Source organism: Protopterus annectens, chromosome 1.part0 (assembly GCF_019279795.1).
Source record: "Protopterus annectens isolate FY-2018-M chromosome 1.part0, PAN1.0, whole genome shotgun sequence".
Lineage (NCBI taxonomy): Eukaryota > Metazoa > Chordata > Ceratodontiformes > Protopteridae > Protopterus > Protopterus annectens.
The window spans coordinates 1,547,686,765-1,547,712,565 of NC_056725.1; the positions used below are offsets into that span (position 1 = coordinate 1,547,686,765).

At 35.1% G+C, this 25,801-nt stretch overlaps 1 protein-coding gene across 1 annotated transcript in view; it reads right to left on the reverse strand.

The window, feature by feature from the left end:
• The window catches only part of IL2RB (interleukin 2 receptor subunit beta), a 419,294-nt gene that overhangs the window by 75,291 nt on the left and 318,202 nt on the right, over nucleotides 1-25,801 (reverse strand). The window contains exon 6 of the mRNA XM_044068022.1: nucleotides 18,526-18,706. Within this exon, the coding sequence (XP_043923957.1) occupies nucleotides 18,526-18,706 (181 nt within the window). The remainder of the gene's footprint in view (nucleotides 1-18,525; nucleotides 18,707-25,801) is intronic.

A 25,801-nucleotide genomic window follows, 5' to 3' on the forward strand; every position in this document is an offset into this window, starting at 1 on the left:
AAGAACATCATTGAGTTGCATTATTACATTAAATCCATATGGTAATGTAAGATAATAGGCTTGGAAAACTTGTTCTGAAAAGAAAGTAATGTGATTGTCATAATGAGATAACTCACAGCAGATAATAACTTATTGATACTATGTGAATTTAGTTTACAGAATGCATGGACTATTGGACTGTGTCAACATGGGGACCACCCTCTCCATGATGACTGGGATTGAGGACTCACATCTTATAGGGTTACAACATCTATTCTCATGGATATGATCAAGTCTTATTCTTGATGGAAGATGAATGCTGTGTGTGTTTATTACATAGTGAGGTTTGTTGGTTAAGTGGATTGAGAAATCTCAGTGTAAGCAATTTATTTGGTCCCAAAGTAATGAAGCAAGCTTACTTTTGGGGAACGTGATAAAATATCAAAATTGGCCATTTATATGATATCAGGAGCTTTCATTTTTGTAAATGTTTTAGATTATCAGACATAATTTTGTTTGAAAAAGAGTTATCATCACATCATACCTCACCATGCCTACGATATATCAATGTAAAAAGCAGAGCATGTGGTATTTGAGAGAGCTTCTTATATCAGTTTGTGTCCCAAGTTCTTTGAAATGCTGCTTGACTAGTCATAATAAATTGGGAATTCAAAGACTATTATGCTGTTCATTTCTTGCTACATTTATAGAAACAGGTATAATAAAATTATAATTGCATATAGATGGGACGGTCCAAGGAAGAAAATCTATTTTAAAGGTTTTTGTGATGGAAGAAGTGGAATTATTTTATTTGAAGTCTAAGAATGTATTATTCCCTCAGATTCTATTTTCCTACTGCAATAATGCAGTAAGAGTATATGTATACATATACATATATATATATATATATATATATATATATATATATATATATATATATATATGTATCACTTACATGAAACTGGGATTGTGGAATGTGTGTTTTCCAGTTCTCCAGTTTCCGTAAGGCCGAGCCGGAAATGCTTAAATCCATATTAGTGAATGGTAGTGTGCATTCGCTAATTTGGGATCAACATTCTGGTAACAAATCACACTACAGTTGAGATCAGGAAATTTACTCTTTTACTCACTGTAGTGCAATCCTGGATTTGGAATATATAACAAGCAGGGGGTGTGGGGGTGTGGTGGGGGGCTCATTACTGATAACATGTATTTTCAACAGTGGAACTTCTGGTGTTCAAATGTTGATTCCGTGGTTACCATTTCCAACATTTTGATAATTCTGTATTACCAAAATTCGGAAAATGAATTAGATCAAAATGTGGAAAAATGTTTTGATTTTCCACATTCTGATACTAAAACTACACACACACACACACACACACACACACACACACACACACACACACACACACACACACACACACACACACACACACACACACATATATATATATATATATATATATATATATATATATATATGGATCCCCTTCATTTAATTGTATTACCAAATGCTCAAACATCACAACGTCGAGGTGTTAAGCATGTAAAATCAAATTAGTAAAAAGTTGGAAGATCATATGCCAGAATAGTGAACCATAATGAAAATATAAAGGGTAAGTAACTGGTGCGCTGTTACTTTAAGGTTTTGTAGGGAGAACATATGTATGGCGAAATTGTCATTGAATGGTTTAGTTGTATTTGGAGTAGTTTGTGTAAGTTTAATATTTAAAGAGTAAAAGATGTTTTAGATTTGTTTTGCAGTTGGTAGTTTGATGTAAGTTTATCTTTAAAGTATTGTTGTGTTATTTGTAGAAACATAATGGTTCGTGTAGTGGTGTAGGTGTTAATGTACAGTATGTGTAGTTGGTGCTGAGTAATTAAAAAAAAGGTTTCCGTTATAAAGCTGAGGGAGATTTTGGTGTAGTAGGAAGTTGTATCAGTATTGTGGTATGCACCACAGGGCTGGAATGTGCAGAGATTTGTTATTTAGTGATCAGTAGACTGTTCTGTTTCCTCCAAAGTAGTACGATCTCAGAGAGAGTTGGTATATTTAATTTGCAGTAGGTGGGGGGGGGGAGTACAGGTAGAAATAGTAGATTTGATTGTTTTGCTGCTTTTGATGTTTTGGTATTCATTGTTTTAGACTTTCGCTTATGTGTTTTTTCGTGTTTCTTTCTAAAATTTGATGTGAAGAGCTCAGACACGCATATAGATTTCTTGTATGTATGAGTGGCTAAATCTGCAGAAGGGATTTTTACCACTGAGATATATCATAAGCCCTGTTATCATAACACATTATTACAACTCAGAAGTATGCATAGTAACCAAAAACCAGACAATGGAAGCGCTGTACGTAGAAATGTTTTAATCACAAAACATAAACGCTGAATTTGCACAAGGCGTTTTCATCCAAGAACCCCTCAGACTTCTTCAGACATAATGTAAAACACTTCTAATTACATACATTTATACAATTCCCCTTAATTTAGATAAATAATTTATTAAGTGATAACTGTTAAATGTTAACTGTAAGAAAGTATTTACAATAAAGTTTTTAGTGCAATAACTGTGGAATTAGAGGTGTATTGCAATACCTGCATAATCACAACTATTTGCAATAAAAACTCAAAACTATACCAGGAACTGCATGAAGGTATTTCCAATAAAGTCTGTTATGCAATAAGAGTGGAAATAGAAATGTTTTGCATGAAATAAATTATAACAACTGTTCTGCAATAACACATCAACCAATACTAATAACACCAAGGTAAATCCTGTGCATCAGGAATGTCTTGTTTTAACCATAGCAGTTGAACTATATGTATTCAGTCTGTGAGTTAAGGTGCTGTAGTCAAATATAATAGTGTAGTAGCTGTAGACTGCAAATATAATGGCAGCCAGATGAATTGTACAACACATACAGTATGGGTCAAGGCTGATTCTAGGCCATTATTGCTCACCTAATGTTCTGTCATCCACAAATAGCAGGTAAGCAAGGGATATGGTTGAGGTAGCCCACTCCATGAACAGATATTTAAACTCACTTACAATATATTGTGTATGCCTGCAGTCTATATGGCAATGTATAGGTTACCCACTATCTCTGTCATGCTTGTATTTCATGCATGTGTGTTCTACTGTCACTGCAGCCTAGTATAACACTGTAGTAGTACTGTCAGGTCATATTTTGTTTCCAGGTAAGCTCTAGGCAAATAGCAGTCAGTCAATAATCAGCAGTGACTCAGTAGCTCAGTTTGTTACATGCACTGTATAAAGTTCATTTTGGAACCCACAAACCAGGGTTCAAATCCAGTGCTAGGTTTCACTACATAACCCTCACAAATTCTCTTTCCACAGGAACTACAGGTAAATGGGTGAGGTAGCCCATATTATCAGTAAATAAGTGTGTGTGTTTAGATGTCACACATTGAATCATTAGCAAGAATGTAAAAAGACAGCATAAAATAAGGGAAATAAATATAAAAATAAAATAAAGCATAATATGTAACGTGTATTCTTGGTATGGCTGTATGCCTGGGGTGTCTTAGTCTTAGTTGCTGCAGCCAATTCACACGTGTCATGCAGATCTCCTCTACAGTCACTGCTATTCGGTTTTATCCCCATGCCTGCCGAGCAAGGCATGATAGTTGTTTAGTTTCTGTACTGTACACATGCATGGCTCACAAGTGTCATGCTGTCATGTAATCTTATTAGTAGTGTGCAATCCATCTGTCACAGGTTTATCATCAACATGATTACCTAAATAGCAGGGTATCAGTACAGTAGCCCAATACATCTTGGTAGTTATATAGGTCCAACTGATGTGCAAGTGTTCTGTGTAGTTGTGTACCTGCAGTTGTTACTGCTTGGCCCATAATGTCCCAATCAGATAGCTTGAGAGGTATGCACATGCTACAGCACCTATAGGAGACTTGTATACAGAAAGAAAGGACAGATCTGTAGAGTAGATATCAGTACTGTTGTCATATATATATATATATATATATATATATATATATATATATATATATATATATATATAGCCAATAATAGTACTAATGGATTGTTTTTCTCTCTCACCCCACCCCTTATCTTCATTTATTTATTATTGTTATTCATTGGTTATGGTTTACTATCAACTATGTTGTTACATTAAACTGTATTTTGGGGCACGTGTTATTATTGTTATGCATTATAATGGTTGCATATTAACATATCTTGTTAATGTAACTTATTTTGTTGGCCTTATGCTGTAACTGTTACTGGCATGCTGTTATTATACTAACTGTTCTGTTATTTATTGTTCTGTTACGCATAATATGCATTGTTTTGTACTTGAGTTATTTCCACTGTTCTGGCATTCTGTTATTACAGTTATGTTTGTTCATAACTAACCTATATGTATTGCTATACCTCCATCACCACAGCACGTCAGGGTAGGCCAGTTCCCGCTGATCTGCCTACCCTACCTCAACTAGCCATGGCACCAGGTCCTGGCACATCTGGGACCCAGGCCAGTGGTGCCCCCTCTGCTGCCTCTCCACCACCTTTGGGTAGGACCACCTCAGGAGATGGGGCCTGGCCTCCCCCTAGGAGTGGTGGAGGAGGGGCTGTAGTCACCTTATGACAACTGCAGGTCATGGTGCACAAGATCATTCATCAGTCCTATGAATGTTGTCTGTGCCAGATTAAAGGAACACTGGCCAACTTTGTGGGTCAGGCTGGCCCTGATGCCAAATCTCCAGCAGAGCCACCTTCGGGGCAGTGAAGGAGCAGTGTCCGCTGCCAACAGGTGGGGATGTCAGTCATGATGCTGCCATCTGGTGGCACATGTGGCTCCGATTCCACAACAACCTCCCCATCCAAGTGGTTTATCCCCTCACGTGTCACACACTGCCCCTGTCTGCTGTCTTGTCTGTCTTGTCTGTCTGCTATTGCATCCTCTCCTACTCAACTCACCTCTTCACATGTACCTATGTCTCTTACCCAACATTCCACTCTCTCTTTAAAAAAAAAAAAAAAAAAAAGTGGACACCTGCCCCACAAAAAAACATTGCCCCATCCATAGCTCTCCATTTTGCACGTGTCCACTGGACACCACTAATATGGTCCAATTGGCTTGACAACATATTTTTGTTGTCCTCACCCCTCTTTCTTGGGTTTGAGAGCCCAAATTAATCTACAAAACCTGTCAAAATGCACAGTTGTTGCAGTACAAGAAATGGATAGCTATAGTTCTTTCCTACAGCCATCCTGCACATCCCTACCTGCCTTTCACATTGTTTTTTCACTGCTTGCCCCCATTTCACCTCTTTCTTATCACCTCCTTTTGCTTTTCTTTATTTTTTTAGTGCAGGTTTGTGCAGAGCTAAGTGAAGTGGCACAGCATGTCACACAGCTTTGCTTAGCTGAGCTTAAATGAGCTTTAATGTGTTTTAATGAGCTTTAATGCTTACATGCGTTTATTAGAGTGTTAGTCACATGTAGAAAATAAGCACCTCTAGCACACTGCAATAGGCCATCATGCTACACAGGTCAGGTTAAACAGGTGATTCCAACAAAACATACTGATTGCTACCTACAGTCATTAAGCATGTAAATGAAAGAAAAAAACTAATGGGAAAAATAGGATTGTACTTTGGGCTCTGGTGCAATAATACACTAGTGGGCCACCAAAGACATAAAATAGATGTAAGTGAGGCCTGTGATAGCAGGAATATATGCCCCTTTATCAGCAACTTCTGGAAAGACACCCACTAAGTCAATGGCAAAGTACATGTAGAACTGGGGCCCTAGTGTAGAAATACATATAAAAATATATAAATACATATAAAGCCAAGCACATACTCATGGATGTAGAAATGTTTCACACAGCCTGTATATGTACACATGTATCTTGCAACTATAAATACATCTGCAGAAGCTCAGTGTGTTAAATGCCTTGCTTGCAGTATATTTTGCCACACACAGTCCTGGGTTCAAATACACTTTTGTGTTACGGTTCAATTACAGTATTGTGACAACAGCAAGTAATAACTGAGTCATTCATTCATAATCCACACAGGTTAATGCTAATTAATGAACTGCTACACAGGTTTGCAAGTCAAAGGCCTGCAGCTAGGGACACATTGCACATATCTGTATAGCCTAACTATATGTTGCCTACTACTCTGATATTGACACTGTTGCATAACAGACATTCCTTATTGAAATACCTTGATTGGACTGTAACGGACACATGTACCCTAGCTCTGCCATAACAACAGGGCTGACACAACTACCACACATATATGTACAGTTTGCTGTACTGGAAAGTGTCCACACTCCCCGTATGTGTTCCAGCCTGCAGCAACAGCTGCAGCCTGTAGCATACACAGCTGTACATAAAGGTAGCTGCTGTAGACCTACCATACCCCCCAACCCCGTATAACAAGGAATCCAGACACAGCCATACATAATGTGGGGGCAAAGGCCCAGAGGTAGGGCCATGTTTTACAGTGTGCTCTTGCAAAGATAGTCAGATGATAGAATAACAGCTATTGCATTGGCATGCATATTCTGATGGATATGATATCTGACATTCAAATGTATGACTTTCATTACTGATGTCATCTCACAATGCATGACAGTAATGTGACAGATGACCACGATCTCATGGGACACTGACCACACATATTAGGTGGGACTGTGGACATACTACATAAATCTCCAATGCTGACAGTTATGATACCTACACTCTGCCATGCTGTAGTCTCCGTGCATCAGTACTGTCCATCTGAAAAGCTAAGAAAGAGATCCAGTTCTACATGAACACCTTTATATATTGCACTGTGGTGGCATGTTAGTGGTGAATGACAGTGTAGTGCAGCTGTTTTGGCTGCAATTAGCATAACAGAGCCAGACAGATGTATGCTTAGGGTTATGAATGCAGCACAGTCTGACAAATGTGACTGCCTTCACCGTAAAGGAGAAACCTGGATCAGTTCACTGATGCAGCGGACAAATGGTGGGCAGAGACAGTGTCTGCCTTGGACTGCACATTGTCTGTGCAGGGACATCTGGCTGGAGTTGGGCATGGACATGTGCATGTAGGTCAGTTACACCATCTGATAAGAGTGCACATGGCCATGCACAGTCCCGCTCCCATATTGGCAGTACCTCCGGCACTACAGATGGAAATGTGCTGTCCACATCATGATGTAACAGGCAATGGGCACATGGTCCTGGGTTTCCCAGCAGAGGACACAGCCCCAGCATTTTGCAGCCACTGTCAGGTACTAGCACCATATCTGACCTTAGACATGGTGGTGACAGTGCTACTCCTGACAGGGCCAGTTCCCATGTTCGTGAAGACAGTGAACTGTCCATGCTATCATGTATGGTCCACAACTGTCCAACATACACATGTGTAAGGCTAACACCGGGCTTGACTGCATACTCACACACTCAAACACCACTGTCACATGCAGGTCATCTACAGACACACATGGCATCTCTCCATGGCCCATCTAACCTGCACCCCTCCTGACTTATACACATGCTGTCAACTGTTTGGGACAGCCTAGGCATCTGGCACCCCCACACCACACCCTGTGCATGTGATGATACCTGTGCCACATCTCTGCCATCTGTGCCATCGATGCAGGGAAATGGTACTATGTGTCTGATGCACATGGTGTCTGTATCACTTGCCATGTACTTATGTAGTGCAGGATTGTTTTGCCATGCCACTTGTTCTGGGCCACAACAGGTATGGTATGCTGGCATATGTCATGACTATACATCACCCTTTGTGTATCTTTGTTGCATGATGTTGGACTGGTTGGTAGTGTTACAGAATGACAGATGTATCACAGATCTGTGTATGTTTCTGTCCCTGGAGTCTGAGGGGATATACTATGGACACGTGGCAACAATACAGCAGCACAGGATGGCATGGCAGCACAGCTGAAATATGACATTAGCAAGGTACAGCAGTATATATGGATGGCACCCTAGATACATATGTGTTGAACAGTCTATCAGGGACAATGGAGGCACTTAGCGTAGTTATGCATTCATACTGTGTGATAAGATCTGCTACCCTGACTACATGTCCCCTGGGTTATCTTAACTTACAAATCTAGATGGTGTGGTGTTGGGTTGACATGTCTACAAATATCGTATGTCCAGGTTAGACAGGTGGTGGACATTGGTTATGATTATGTATAGGAGGACAATTTAGGGCCAGCAGGTAGTCACATGGCCAAAACGTGTATATTCATTAACGGGGATAGTCCATATGGCCATGTCTCTAGAACTGCACAGAGATATATTGACACAGTCATGGAGATGGTTGATGTGAGATTAGAACCCCTCCCTATCTACACACTACAGCTTGCAGTACTTATTGCATGCACCATGGACTTTATCTGATAATAGGTTGTCAGGCAGCACTTTTGATTGAGTTGGATGACATCAGCAGGCCTTGTATAGGAGGGCAATATACAGGCCAGCAGATAATCACAGGGCCATACAATGCATAACCATTGCATGATGACAGACCATACAGACTAGTCTGTAGTGATGCATGGGGATATATTTACATGCACAGACACACACAAGTTGGATGATGTGAGATAAGAATCCCTACTTACTAGTAGTACACACTATAGGTTGCAGTATTTATCACATGCACCTAATTTATTATCTGATATTACACTGTCAGCCAGTGCTCTTGAGGTGGATGACATCAACAGGCGTTGTAAAGGGGATCAGTGTTGAGGCCAGCAGCTAGTCACAGGGTATAAAATGCATAACCATTGCACAGAGATAGCCCATACAGGCTTGTCTGCAGTGCTGCATGGGGATATATTTAAATGCACAGACAAACATGTTAGATTTTATTAATATAATGCTGAAATTAATTAGGTTGTAAATATGCTGAAAGAAAAAGTTTGCTTAAATGCAGAAACAGAGTTTAATAATATGTGATCAGCAGTCATACTAAATGACCATGGCTTGGAAAATAAGGAACCTGCTGAATGGACATTTTTCCCTTACAGACTTAAAAACAGGATGTATGCAAGAGCAAAAATGTAAAATCTGCTTTTAAAGAATGGACAATAACACTGTGACAATGTGTTTCCTCAAAAATATGTTTTTCTGCATGAAAAACAGGACATGGCACAAGAACAGATGTTTTTATACAAAGATCCAAATAAAATACAGGATGTTCACACTGTCAGAAAAGCTGATCTCTGACAATGCGTTTTCTCAAAAATATGTATTTCTGCATTGAAAACAGGATATGCTTGCACAAGAACAGATGTTCTTATACAAAGATCCAAATAGAATACAGGACAATGTGTTTCCTCAAAAATATGTTTTTCTGCATGGACAACAGGACACTGTTACAGAATGTTCACACTGTCAGAAAAGATGGTCTCTTACAAGACATTGTTAAACAAGGAAGCTTAGTATTGTTTCTACAGGATGAGCAATTCTCCAAAATAGAATACCAAGAGGACTAAAACTGTTTATAAAGAGCTGTATAAATCCAGTTATGTTAGAGGTATGGTAGGGACTCATTTGTCCTAAGGTAAATGTTATATCTCTCACATCATCTGTACTATATGAGAAGTAAAGTTGGAACAGTACTTTTAAGCTGCAACGTTGTTCCGTTTGGTTTATTATAAGAAGTTATTTGTTACTGCTCTCTAAAGTTGATGCTGCAAAGTATATTCTCTCATCAGTGTATATTCTGCAAGTTTCTGTATGTAACAGACTGTGAATGCAAATATAACCAGACTTTGAATTTTAGCAGAATCCAGCCAGCAAGACTGAGTGTCTTAAGAACACTTCAAATCGATCACACCAAGCAGTAAGCAGCTCCATGTAATTTTTTCAATGGCAAGCTAGCCTGCATTTGAACCTACAATCTGCAATTCCAACACAGGGGGAGTGATGGTAAGCCCTGCAGAGGGTCACTTCAGTCAAATTGCAGTAACTAACATTTGTACGTATGTGTAAATCCTAAACAGAAGTATTCCAGTTTATGCAGCTTGCAGTAGTAAAGTTTTTTAGACGTCTACAATCCGGAGTGAGACTAGTTCAAGAAATTCGCAGTGCCATAAATTCTTCAAGAAAAGGTGAATGTCCACTAGCACAGTAGTCCGCTGCCTGTTGTGCTTCACCAGCTTCTCAAGTGACTCTGAAAAATTTCTAGCCATCTGCAATAACAGCTTGATCACCTGTTTTCTTGCTAACTGGTAAGACTTTTTTTCTGTGTCACATATTTAGTGTGGATGATGTTAAACAGTTTGTATATTCTTAAGACAGTTTGTATATTCATACATAGTTTGTGTATTCCTAGACAGTTTGTATATTACTAGACAGTATGGATATTATTTATAATTCATGCAGGAGTAAACCAAACTTTAGTAAATTGCTATGTTGGTATACACAGCACATTAGTAAATGTAAAACCTTATTAGGGCAGGTTGATAGTAAGGCATTATGCAAATGTATTACAATATTTGACTGGTATCTCAAAGAAAACCATGTGAAAAATGACAAATGTTTAGTGTGTGCTTCAACAAAAACTGCATTTTGTGTATTATGCCATAAAATAATATTGCATCATATTGCTAAAAAATAGACTGTAAAGACAGATCTGTTCATAATAAAGAATTAACTAAGGGTAAAGTGTTTCCATTACATTCTGATATTGAACAGTTATGTCCTGTCACCACATGTGAGTCAAATCAGTTACTGATAGAACCCCTAGTACATTTTGTTACAAAGGAATGTAGTAAACTTCTAAAAGACAGACACAATGAGTTCAGGAAGCTTAGACAAGTTATACATACATCTTTTCAAAAGTGCATAGGAGTTTCAAATTCAGCAGAACAGCTTACTAAAGAACATCAGGAAGACCATGCAACATTACAGGAAATTCAACAGCAGTTGCAGGATAAAGGAAATAAATTAGCTGAACTGACAAAGACTGGGAACTTCCTGCATACACAGTTAATCTGTGCAAAATAAATATATTTTATAATATGTTTATGTTTTGAAAATGGTTAAACATACATGGTAGGATGGTAGGATCTGATGTCTGGACAAATCATTCTTAAATGTTTTACTTTCATTCAGTTAAAGCAAGACATCTATCAGTACTACAGTAAAGTAAAGCATATGAATGCCATTCTTAGCACAGTCAAAAGGTAAACAAAACTGTTCTAGTGTATAAAATTAAATAAAAATAGATGAGTAAAAATTTAAAGTCACAAGACATGACATGCTTGTATAAAGATATACATATACAAGACAGACATGCATGTGTGTTCTTTTCATCTAGAGTACATCTGTTACAATACACAAGAATAACAGGCAGACAACAGCAAATATAAATAATATAAATATAAATGTGTTGGTTAAACTAATATCTATTTTGTTTTTTACAATTTGTTTATAATTATATAGTAACACCAAACAGTTAAAGTTCTGAATTTTAAAAAGAAAATCACAGATGGTATTATTCAAATAGTTTTTGTAAAATTAATGGCAGGACAGTTAAATAGTTAAATAAATAAAAAAAAATACTGAAATCCATGTAAGCTAATTGTAATGTAGTATAAATGCATAGTTATGCAAATCACAATCACATTAAAGGAAAAATGCCAAAAAAAATAACTATAGTTTATAGAATATAAAATGTGAGCTCAGACCTTCCTAGACTGAATGAATAGTTACAGGAAATGCTGGAAAGATAAGATAAACAACAAGACTGATTGCCAGATAAGTAGCTTGAGTTTTTCTAAAGCATCATTGTTATTAAAACATAATTGTTAAAATGTTTACAGGCAACACTATTTAGTAATTGTAATAAAATGCCACAATTGTGCATAGATGTCACTTATAATCTGTTTGCAAGTAAATGTTAAAAGGACAAAAAAACCCTCAGTTGCATCAAGTATAGCCAGCAAATGGGCTATAGTATACATATTGTGCAGGAGGGTGTAAATACCTACTAATGATCAAATCAGATAAAAGTCCATAGTTTATTAGTAACCAAATAACGTAAATGTATGGCCAAAGTGTTGGGCTGACATACATTCTATTCTCACAGCATAGGGCAGGTAAACAGTGCTGCAGTACTACAGGGGGAGGGGTACTTTCTCAGTTTTACACTGACTGTATAAGCAGTACTGCACAAGGGTCTGAAATAAAGCTACAGAAAAAATAAACAACAAGGGTCTGAAATAAAGCTACAGAAAAAATAAACAACAAGGGTCTGAAATAAAGCTACAGAAAAAATCAACAACAAGGGTCTGAAATAAAGCTACATAAAAATAAACAACAAGGGTCTAAAATAAAGCTAGAGGAAAAAATATCTAATTCCTTCTTGACAATACTCTTTTAGGGAGAGGAAAAAACAGGTATTAGTGTATTAGAAATACTGGTAAACTGGATTAAACCTGACAGGGTGAGATATTTTACAAGTTGTTAATAGCTATCAAACTGGATTAAACCCTGACAGGATAAGATATCTTACAAGTTGTTAATAGCTATCATAATGGTTATTATTGTATTGTTTAGTATTAAATTGTATTTACAGCCTGTTAAACTGTAAAGCTATACAAGAGATAGTTTAAAAAACAAGAGATGGCTTAAAATTGATAAAGCTATACAAGACAGAATAAAGATATGCAAAATGCATAAATGTTTCTAATAGCAAGAATGGTCACTATTTCAATATGTTTTTGACAAAACAATGTTGGTATAAAAAAGCATGAATATTTTTATTGCTGAGTATGTAGTTTAAAATAACAGGACATATGCATTTGGTGGCAATTCCACTAGATATTTCTAAAGAGACAAACATTTTCCAAGATTTTGCTTAATATTAATGTTATTAAATTTGTAAGATTAGACTAAATGTACTTTATAGTCATTGTATGTACAAATGCAGAAGAATTCAGTACAAATGATAGTCTTTGTATGTACAAATGCAGAAGAATTCAGTACAAATTAGATGAATGTCTAGTAATAAATATGTGTGAAAAAACATGTTTTAAAAAAATGGGTCCAGTATACTTACTAGATTGAAATGCATAAATAGCAAACAGTCTGTGTAAATACATACTGTACAGGATACATCGTAATAAGTTCAAAAGTAATGTGTCAAGTTGTAATATCACTGGTTTTACCCCAGTAAAATAATTCCTTTCAAATATTTATTATCTAAGCCCAGTTCGGTATTTTACCAAGATGTTAATGAGCAGTTCAGAGACATGAACACAATGTGATGGTTAAAATGACATTAAAACTGTATATTTTTAGCAGTGTATAAATGCTTGCAGTAGCACATAGTTATTGTCTCTTATAGTTAATTCAACAGTTGCAAAGAGTTAATGAAACAGTTCTAAGTCATAAATTAAATTCTGTGATTGCAAAAGAATAAATTGATCATGTTAAAAAAAATAACATTAAAGGAGACACAGCTCATAACTGATAAAAAATATTTTCACAGAATGGTCTGCAAAAAAAAAGTTGTTAAATACATTCAGTTTTGGTAGTAATACTTTAATATCATTGTATTAACTATGTAAAATTGCATTTTGATTTGTTGTATCAAACTAAAGGTTTGTTTCTTAATGTGTTTTCTATATAAAATGTTTTGAGTATGTTTACAAACAGAGGGAATTGTTAGATTTTATTAATATAATGCTGAAATTAATTATGTTGTAAATATGCTGAAAGAAAAAGCTTGCTTAAATGCAGAAACAGAGTTTAGTAATATGTGATCAGCAGTCATACTAAATGACCATGGCTTGGAAAATAAGGAACCTGCTGAATGGACATTTTTCCCTTACAGACTTAAAAACAGGATGTATGCAAGAGCAAAAATGCAAAATCTGCTTTTAAAGAATGGACAATAACACTGTGGCAATGTGTTTCCTCAAAAATATGTTTTTCTGCATGAAAACCAGGACATGGCACAAGAACAGATGTTTTTATACAAAGATCCAAATAAAATACAGGATGTTCACACTGTCAGAAAAGCTGATCTCTGACAATGTGTTTTCTCAAAAATATGTTTTTCTGCATGGAAAACAGGATATGCTTGCACAAGAACAGATGTTCTTATACAAAGATCCAAATAGAATACAGGACAATGTGTTTCCTCAAAAATGTGTTTTTCTGCATGGACAACAGGACACTGTTACAGGATGTTCACACTGTCAGAAAAGATGGTCTCTTACAAGACATTGTTAAACAAGGAAGCTTAGTATTGTTTCTACAGGATGAGCAATTCTCCAAAATAGAATACCAAGAGGACTAAAACTGTATATAAAGAGCTGTATAAATCCAGTTATGTTAGAGGTATGGTAGGGACTCATTTGTCCTAAGGTAAATGTTATATCTCTCACATCATCTGTACTATATGAGAAGTAAAGTTGGAACAGTACTTACGTTGTTCCGTTTGGTTTATTATAAAAAGTTATTTGTTACTGCTCTCTAAAGTTGATGCTGCAAAGTATATTCTCTCATTAGTGTATGTTCTGCAAGTTTCTGTATGCAACAGACTGTGAATGCAAATATAACCAGACTTTGAATTTTAGCAGAATCCAGCCAGCAAGACTGAGTGTCTTAAGAACACTTCAAATCCATCCCACAGCACGTAAGCTCCAGTAAATAGAGCATCCATGTAATTTTTTCAAAACACAAGTTGGGTAATGTGAGATAAATACCCCTACCTATCTAGTGATACACATTATATACTTCAGGTACAACTAACATTGGGTAAGATGGCAATTCAGGGTGTAGCCTGCTATAGGTCCCCAACCATGTCCCAAGATTCTCATTCCACATTCCTAAGCACCTTGGAAACTATTAGGATCCAACCTAACACTCTCATACTAGGTGACTTCAACTACCCCTCCATCAACTGGGTAAACTACTCATGCACCAATACACTGGCCCAATGCTTCCTGAAATTCATCAGTTCCAGTGCCCTGAACCAGCTCATTCTTACCCCCACTAGAGGAAGCAACATCCTTGACCTGGTTTTTACTAACATGGGCAACCATTGCTCTACACCAATAGTCAATTCCTCCCTTGTTAGATCTGACCACAAACTAATCACCATGGAAATCCACATCTCACTCACTCCCCCCACGCAAAGATAACCACCATGAAAAACTTCCCCAAAGCTGACTTTGGGCTCCTAAAACAGAGGTTGTTAACTTCACAGCACCCATGTCAATGAAAAATAGATGCATGATAGCCGAATCATACACCAATGCACTTTATGAACACGTACATAAATGCACGGAACTAGCCATACCTAACAGAACCAAGATGCTCTCCTCCAAAAAAAGGAAGCTGATCTGGTGGTGCCCTGCCATTAATAAACTCAACAATAGAAGGAAGAAACTGTTGCAGAAAAAGGTGAAATCCCAAGTCTGGAAAAACTCCCTTATTAGCCTCAACAAATATTTGAGACCCCTCATCAAAACCTCTAAAGCCATCTATGAAGACAGAATTGTAGCAGACACTAAAAACAACTACAACCCCTTCTATAGTTATATCAAGAATCTCCATGGCAATACCCAAGTTTGCTCTGAGTTACTGCACAATGGTACCTCCTATACTGAGCCAACAGATATTGCCAACATACTGGCTGACAGTTTCAGTGCCAACTTTACCCCTCTTCCCCCCAAAGGATCAATCACAATATTGGAGGAATGCCAGGCACCAGCATTACTGCAGCACAGGTTAAAGCTGAATTGTACAAGGCCAAGAATACAGCTCCCATGGGACCTGACAATATCCCTGGATGTGTTCTACATGAACTACAACGTGAATTGGCACCGCATCTTTATGCCCTGTTTAATCACAGCCTCACCTCAGGCTTTATCCCTACAGAATGGTGCAGTGCTACAGTCATCGCTATCCATAAAAGGGAGCGATTAAAGACATTATTATTTATTATCACCCCATTATCCTAATGAGTCTGATATGTAAGGCTATAGAGCACATCATCATGGACCTAATTAACAAGGATATAGGGAATCTCCAAACACTAGATCCCATGAAATTTGGTTTTATGAAAGGTAGATCATGCCCGTTCTACCTAGGTGACTTCTTTGAGTCAGTCACCCTGTTCCCCACTGTAGTGTGATCTTGGAGTTAGTATATATTGTAAGGGGGTGTGGGGCATAGTGATGGATACTTACAAGTTGAATGAATAACTCTTTCCAGAAGATAATATATACCCAAGCTATGTGGAGGGCCCCTCATACCCCCCTAATGTGGAGGGCTGTGCCCCCCACACCTCCCTTAATATATATACCAACTCCAGGATCGCACTACAGTGGGGAACAGGGCATATACCTTTCAATGAAATGAGTTTCAGTCAAATGAGTTTTCAGTTAAATGAGTTTCAGTGAAGTGTGTTTTCAGTGAAATGAAGTAGACCCATATATATATATATATATATATATATATATATATATATATATATATATATATATATATATATATATAGGTCTACTTTGAATGACTGAAATTTCAAAACTTCTAATGTCATATGGCCGGGACCATATGATCGAAGTTTTAAAACTTTGATAATACAAAAAAAACAAAAAACAAAAACAAATGAATACACATTTATGCACCTCCCCGCTATTAAAATATACCAACCTAGAGATCGTACTACAGTGAGGAAAAGGGAATATTCCCGTTCCGTGCTGTACGGAGATCTCTGTTTAGGTGTTCTAAGTTTTAAAACTTTGATCATATGGTTTCGGCCATATGAGATTCAAATTTCTGAAACTTCGATCACTTAAATGGGACCCATCTATATATATATATATATATATATATATATATATATATATATATATATATATATATATATGTCTGTGTGTGTGTGTGTGTGTGTGTCTTTGTATATATGCATGTCATTTATTTATAGTAGACCACATGGCTAGAAGTGGCTGTTTAGATGAGACTGGGACCCAGCGTAGGAGTTGTTTTACGATAACAGTATGAGAAAAGCTTGTCTGTTAGCTTGTTATGACAGGACTTATATAAATGGAATGACTGAATATTTCAATATTATATCCTCTTCCTTAGTGAATAAACTTATACTGGTTTGAGCATTTGCAGAATATTGATGGTAAGAAAAGCCTCAGGTGAAGTTTAAAAGTTTAGATTTATATCAATGCAGAAGAGAAGTGAAATTAACAAAACATAATGAGGAAATGCATGTGGTGAAGACCAACAGTAAAAAGAATGCTACTGATATTTTTAATTTTATTGATTTGATGTTGATGGGATAGAATGTGTGTTGTCAATATTAGTGGGAGTGATTAAGTATCACCACTTGATAAAAGATTACTGTGCTTTGTTTGTAAAAGCAAAAAACATTGTTTAAAATTTTGGTAGGGAGCATCAGTCAAAATAACTTTAAGATTTCAAAACTCAAAGAAATGAGTGCACAGGAAACACATGAACATTTTCATATGTTTCTTTTGCACCCATTTCTTTGAATTTTGAAGTTTATTTTTTGCTGTTTTTTGAGTTTTAACTTTAACTTTTGTTACTGAATTCAAACTGGAGATTGGCATGTGTATGCATTTCTTTACCGTTTTGTAAAGAGTTAAATAAAATGGAGTTTATATAAAAGGTAGAAACAGTGGGGGATGTTCCAACTTGTACTGGTAAATGAGCATTATATATTTTTTTGCAGCTGATGTCAGTAAAGTGTTCACCTATATACAATTTTAGGGGCTAGATAGAATACCCTAAATTGGCAATCAGTCGATGGATATGAAATGTGTGCAGTGGGATGGCAGAGGAAAATTATCTAAGGTCAGAAATATGGAAATAGAAGCACATGGAAAAAGCCATTTGGATCAACTGATCTACTTATTTATTTATTTATTTATTTTACATTTGTTGACCAGGATAGTCTGACTGGATACATGTCCATCTTCAGCAGAGGCCCAGGGAGAAAAGCTCCAAGATAATAATACACATTGAACATTTAGTAAATGCTAGTTTGAAGAAGTTTTTTTATTCTGAGATATGAAAGACTCACTTCCTGACATGCAGTAATGCCAAATTATGGCCTCAAAATATATGACCAGGTGAGTATTTTAGACATATCTTGCTATATGAGTTCCCATAGAAAACAATGATGAAATAATTATGAAATGATTCATAAAGGTTACCACTACTTGTACATTTAGTGCAGCTTTTCTGAGTGAATAGACAACACAAGCAATGCGATAGGGATGTTCTTGAATACAGAAAGTGTGCACTTAGTTTATACTTAGTGGTAACCTTTATAAGTTCCAAGAAAATGCTAAATTTAAAGAAAATGTCCTCATTAAAAAAATAAATAAATAAAATCACTACAGAGATGAATCATGATCTAATGTGGAGCTGTTTACTAAAGATCTCCTGAATACAGACCAAGCTATTCAAGCAAATAAATTAAAGGAAAATGAAAATGCCAGTAATTATAAAAGACAAGCATTTTACCCTCTTCAGCATTTGTTGTCCATTCTGCAGGTTTGCTCCATTCACTCCAGATTCCATTACAATATTTTAATCCTGAGGGCTTTATTCGAACCTGGGCTTCATATGTTTCATTAGCAACTTGGTCGTTTTTTTCAATTTTCACCCACGTCTGTTCATTCGTTAGTGTGAGACTATTTGAACTCTATGAATAGGAAGTAAAATGTTACTGATGATTGAATAATATCACTGAAATGAAAAAGAACTGTATCACACAGAGTATTTTCTTTCTTTGACTCTAAGTACTCAGGAAAAAAATAAATCAATGTCCAGATTTACATAATGCATGATTATGGCACACATTTTTTCCATTAACTCATTACAGCTGAGTGAAGCCACCAGGTGCATCTGCAGTTAACTCCTACAGATGCTTCCGGTCATAAAATATTGCTTGCTCATATTTGCATCAATAATTCCAAAGCCATGCTATGTACAAGGTTTTAAAAGATTTCATCTTAAAAACTACACAAAGGGGGCATAGCCTGAATGGCTAACTGAAAGCAGCAGTATTTTAGAACTCCATATAACTAGTTAAATAAGACAGGAAAAAATATTATTTTTTTTTCTTCAAAGTTTAAAATCTTATAGATAAAGGACTAATTTACATAATTAGAAACTTTGGTGAAGTTTTACAAATAATTTCCTGTCAAAAAGCTTGGAGATATATTCACTTGTTAAAATGAGCAACTCAAAGAATTCTCACCAGAACAGATCTTTTGAGTGTGTACCTTTAACTCCCAGTGGGCGTGGCTTCAGCCCTTAAAAAATGAAGTTATCACCTTACAGTTCTAACAAATAGTCATTGACATAGGTCAAATATCAATACAATTGTGTTTGCCATCATGTATGCTTCAAGATAAAACATTCTGATACCTTGTATGTAGTATGGTTTTGGAATTATTAATGCAAATATGAACAAGCATTATTTGACGCCTAGAGGCGCAGTGAGAGGTAACTGCAGATGCACCTGGAGACGTCACTCGGATGTAATGAGTTAAAGCAGGAACTACAACAGATGGCATCTGCCCTGCAGGAGTTGTCTTTGAAGATGGATGATTTTAAAGAGAACCTGGAAAATCTTAAAACAAGCAGTCAAAAACAGGCTGACACCCTCAAGGAAATGCTACAACAACACCAGACAAGGGTAACAGGAATAGAGGTTTCTCTAAATGACTTGGAAAGCAGACTTAAGGAAGAGGAAACACAGAAATAACTGTTTCTTAAACAAAACACTTGGTTGGTTAATAAAGTAGATGACTTGGAAAATAGGGAGAGGAGAAATAACATCAGGATTTTCAGATTACCTGAAAACACAGAAGGTGAGGATATTATTGCCTTTTTATCAAGCTGGATCCCTGACTTTTTAAATTTAAAAAAAGGACTTTCCTTTGGCATTGAAAGGGCACACAGCTCTTGAGAAACCTGCCACTAACTCAAACTCTCCTCCTAGGTCAATAATTATCAAATTTCTTTCATACTTGGACAAGGAACTGATTTCAAGATCTGCTTGGAGGAAGGCACCTCTAAAATATAAACAGAGCCTGATAAGATTTGATAACAACTATTCATCTAGAAAAATGGAACAAAGGAAAAAAGTGTGGCCAATGATAAAGTTTCTGAAACAAAATAACATCAAGGCACAACTTGCATATCCAGCTAAGATAAGAATACTGTATGCCAACGAGATGAGGACTTTTATTGATTAGAGGAAGCCTCTTCATTTATTAAAACTAATAATGTGATTACTTTACCAGAAGATATGGATTGGATGTCACCTTCTCTCAAGAGAACAAAGGAAACAAATGTCTGCACAGATGTCAAAAAGAAGAAGCAAAAGACTGAAACTGTTACAGCCAAATCTCTCAAAGCATCTACTATGATATGAATTGTTTTAACTTTACTTCAAAGGACTCATTTTACTGCTTGGAATTTTAAAACGAAGGTAACTAACTACTGGAATCTTTATCAATATTTTTTGAAATTAGATGACGCATGAGAGTTTTCACATTACCTCAGGTATGTAAAACAGGGCACTTTTCTTTCACAGAAGGAGGGTTATATAGCACATAAAATATTTATACTGTAAATCAACATACATAATATATGTGTATTTTCTCTTAATTTTCTCATTTCTTTCTCTCTTCTCTCTTTTCTCATTATTTATTTTTACTGCATCTTGTCTCCCTTTCTAAATTCTCTCCTATTTACTATACTAATATAGTCTATATATATTTAATAACTCTGTCTATACATAGATAAATAATAGTCTAAAATAATCTAGTTTTAAGGTAGACTAATTGGAATAGTGAACTTAATTAATTGTTATTGCATTATTTATTAGATTAATGAAAGTTACTGTTATGCTTATTGTGACTGGGGGACATGTTCGTGATTAACTCTGAAATGTTCCATTCATGTACATATGTCCTTTGAATTATTTCCTTTTAGTATTAACAAATACATAAAAAAAGGAGGGAAAAATATACTGTTAGTTAAGAGAAGTGAAGCTTTCTTCACATTCTATTTGCGTATGCCATACCAACAGTAAACAATTGCTGCAGTTTCTAAGGACACTGAATCTGCGAAGTGCATTTAGCCTCACAGATAACAGATAATAAGAAAAAGTAATGTTGTTTAGTTATTAAAATAAAAACAACCTAAACAAGGTAAAATAAATAATAATAGGACTATATGTATATATGTTATGATTTATCCTCATAGGATTACATATTCCTGGAAACACAACTGAAATGATCCCAAACTACATGTGCACTGAAAAGTAGCTGCTTGATTAAAAAGTTTTACTCATTTTAACATGCTGATTCCACAAGCTGAATTCACTGTAAAAGTTACATTTTATATGTTACTTGATACTGACAGTCTCAAGAGCACATGAAAAGATACATATTACTTTTTGCAGCGTGTTATTTTTGCATTTACCTCACACTCTGTACAAACTCACTTGGCAACTGATAGCTATTCATTTAAAATATCAGTTTAAATATTAAATGTGCCCTTGAAATGCTATTGACATTTTGACAAAATATAATGTGAACTGTGAAATGAATGACTTTTAAGAAGTGAAGTAATGCATAGATTTCAAAGACAGTTCTTGACACTACAGTAAAAGTAAAAAAAATGTATATTCACAAGGAAGTATTGAAATGTTTTAGTCTTCCAGTTAAAATAGCTTACTGTCAACATTTTGCCATATCAGAAAGTTTGAAGAGCTAGGAAATTAATATTATTTGTCTTTATAATGATTATTAGACAGATGTTATACTCTGCTTAGTTTAATGAATTGTGACATGTTTATGAGGAAAAGTGGACTCAATTACTCACATTGGACTACACATTCCTGGAAACTCAACTGAAATGTTCCCAAATTACTTGTGAATTTAAATAAAACTGCCTGATTAATAAGCATAATTTATTTAAACAACCTGAATCCATAAGCTATCTGCTCTACATATGCTACATTATATATGTCACTTGCATATGACAGTCTCTAGAGCACACAAAAAAATACATATTATTTTTGCAACATGCTATATTTGCACTAACCATACATTCTAAACTAACTCAATTGGCAACTGACAAGTTATTTATTTGAAACATCAGTCTAAATATTAATTGTGCCCTTTAAATATTGTTGCCGTTTTGACAAATCAAAACCTGAATTGAAAAAGGAATGATTTGAAGAAGTGAAGTATTGTACAGATTTCAAAGACAGCTATTGACACTACAATATAAGTAGAAATGTATACATGCAAGGAAAAATTGAAATGATTTATACTTTTAGTTAAAATAGCTTATTGTTAACTTTTTGCTTTATCAGAAAATTTAAAGACCTAGGAAATTATTTCTAATTTGTCTTTATAATGTTTACTAAAGTAATGTTAGTCACTGACTTGTTTAATGGATTGCGAGTCATGTACAAGACGGACTACTGAATGTTATTTCTGTTTACCTATGTTTGCTGAATTTCGTTTTTTAGTACTGATTTAAAACAAGAGAAAGGAAGGGAAGGGAAATATCTGTTTTTGGTCAAGGGAGGAAAGGCTTAAGAGTATTCTAACTGCCCCAAGAACTCTCTAAGATGCTCTAAATACTATTTGATTAATACTTACCTTAGTTAAGTCTTGATTACCATATTGGTACCTTCACATTCATTCCTGACCTGATGTGATTACCCATTCTGGAAGCAGGAGGTGCCCTATGCAGGATGGGAATTATCAGGGTGATCATAGTTCATTCTTAGACTCTTCTTTGTAAATCTATAAATATGTAAAACCACTGCACACTAGAATATAGGGTGCCTCTACTCAGAGTCAGGATACCACTGATAAGCCATGTTTTTTTATAAGTGTAAGTTGAAGTTGGTGAGCTGAAGAGTGGGAAAGTAAAGGAAGACAGTACACCTATAGTAAATTCATATCTCATTGGTAATCACTCATTGTCTCCTGTAGAGACCTTTTAGTCAAATTATTTTAGTAATAATCTATTTGCTGTTGGCTTATTTAGTGTATACTCCTCTGTTGCATTCAATTTATCCAAAATTACATATCTGATATGTTTGGGATATCTTAAGGGTAACTAAATATTGGATATTTTCTGAGTCAACATAATAATTGTTTACACTACTAACATTCCATCCTGACATATAAAATACTATAGAACAATAATATAGAATTTCATATCTCTTTTAAGAAAATTCTCCATATAATAATTTAACATATGGAGCTCAGTTGATATTGTTGGTTAAAGGTATGAGTGATAATCCAATAGATCTATCTTTATCTATTAGATTAGGAATTACTTTCATTCCATGTTTAATGGGAAATTCATATTTACTTGTATTTGATACTTTAGAATTAATGTTTTATAGAAGTACTTTTTTGAAGTCTGACCAGAATTTTACCCTACTTATATTTAAAGAAAAAGAACATTAAATTACACTCCCAAGTTTGCACACATAAAAATAACATCCAGTGTTATCAGAGAATATGGTATAACTACTATAATCAAAATAAAAAAAAGAAGTAAAAAGTTTCTTCCAACAATAACTTGAAAAGGATTACCATTCTTATAATTTAAATACTAATGGCTTAAATAATGCAAATAAAAGATCAAACTTACTAAAATATTTAAATCTAAATAAGGCACAAGTAGTATTTCTCTAGGAAATGTATTTTAAGACTAATGATAGCTTTATTTGGAACCTAAGGACTATACAGTCTTAGCTCAATCCTCCTATAGAACAAAGACAAAAGGAGTATCAATTCTCTGGAAGAAAAACATAATCACTCCAAAAGTTATTTATAAATATGAAGACAAAGAAGGTCTACTAGCATTTTTTATAATTAAATTTAATAACAGAATATGGACCTTAGCTAATCTATATTGGTTCCCAGGAATTGAAGCAGGAGTGGTTAAAAAAAACCTAGATTTTATTTCCAACAATTATAAAGGAAATCTTATACTGGGAGGAGACTTTAATTGTACCTTAGAAGCTTCTGAAACTGCCAAGAAGTCTTTTCGCATAGCAACTATTACAAAATCCTTAAAAAAATGGATTGATTCATTTCATTTAATAGACACTTATAAAGTAAAAGATGATAAATCCTTATTATTTTCCCATAAAGACCATAGATTTGGAATACAAACCAGAATAGACAAATTATTTGTAGTTCAAGATTTACAAACAAAAATCCTCAACTTTTCAATAGTTCCATGCCTCTTCTCAGATCATGACTCTCTGATAATGTAGCTCCAAATAGAGTTTAAACCTTTAATACTCTCAACTAGAATGCCATCATATATCCTGAAAATTAATGAATTCAGACCCTGGATGTTGTCAGAATTACAATTATTTCTTGAAATTAATAATACAACAGGAATCAGTAGAGTTATGGTTTGGGACTCATTAAAAGCCTATTTATTTGGTAAGGCCCTTAGCTGGTACAAAAACAAAGTTAGAGAGTGGGAATCTGAATCATTAGACTTGCAAACCAGACTCTTGACAGCAAAATCTAAAAAAATCAGAATTGTCCAGAAGTCAAAAAAGAAATAGAGAAATTAAATAAAAAAAATATAATGAAATTCTAACACACAAAACTTGTCTAGCCTTGGAAAAATTTAAAGTAAACGCATTAGCCACCTTCCCCAGATATCTACATAACTTATCTACAAGAATTAAAATACAATCTAAAGCAAATATCATTAGTAGTATATATCATGAAAAGAAAGGGGAAAAAGTATCAGATATAGGAGACATCCTTGAAGCATTTTGGTTCCATTATATGGAACACTTCAAAAAAGAAGATTTCGATACCAACCAAATAAACTTAGATACAAACCTTATCAATATAAAAAAAAAATCCCAAAAACTTAAAACTAGACCTACAAAAACCTATATCCTACAAAAAAAAATGTTGACAAGATAAAACAAAGTAAATATAACAAGGCTCCAGGGATAGATGATATAATTACGGAAATTTGCAAACTCTTCCCCAGCTTTGCTAGAAGTCCAGTCAGAAGCAAAAATACCATCCTCGTGGAAATATTCTCTCATAACACCAATTCTAAAAGATAATAAACCATCAAACCTTTGCTTCTCATACAGACCTATATCATTGCTGAATAATGACTACAAAATATTCATGTCAATCCTAGCTAACAGAATGAAAATCCCACTTTCAAAGACAATTAATAATAATCAAACTGGATTTTTATATAACAGGCACACATATGATAATATGAAAAGGTACTTACTCTTATAGATTATATGAATAAAGAAGATAGAGAAACACTTGTAATCAGATTAGACATACAAGCCTTTGATTCCCTCAACTGGGAATATCTATTTAAAACTTTAGCATTATTTGAATTTCTTCCTCCCTTCATCTTATTACTAAAAACATATATATCAATAACTTAGCCTATATTAAATTAGGTCCTTTCACCTCAGAATCTATCCATATAACGAAAGGTACTAAACAAGGATGCCCCCTTTCTCCTATTTTATTTGCTTTGGCTATAGAAATACTTGCAGAAATAATACACAATAATCCAAGAATAAAAGGAATAGAAGTCTATGACCAGTACATATCTAAAATAATGCTTTTTGCTGATCATATTTTATTAATCCTATCAAACTCCAGGGAGTCATTAGGAGAGCTAGAAGAACTCATGGAGAAATTTTATAAGATTTCAGGTCTACACGTTAATAGATCAAAAT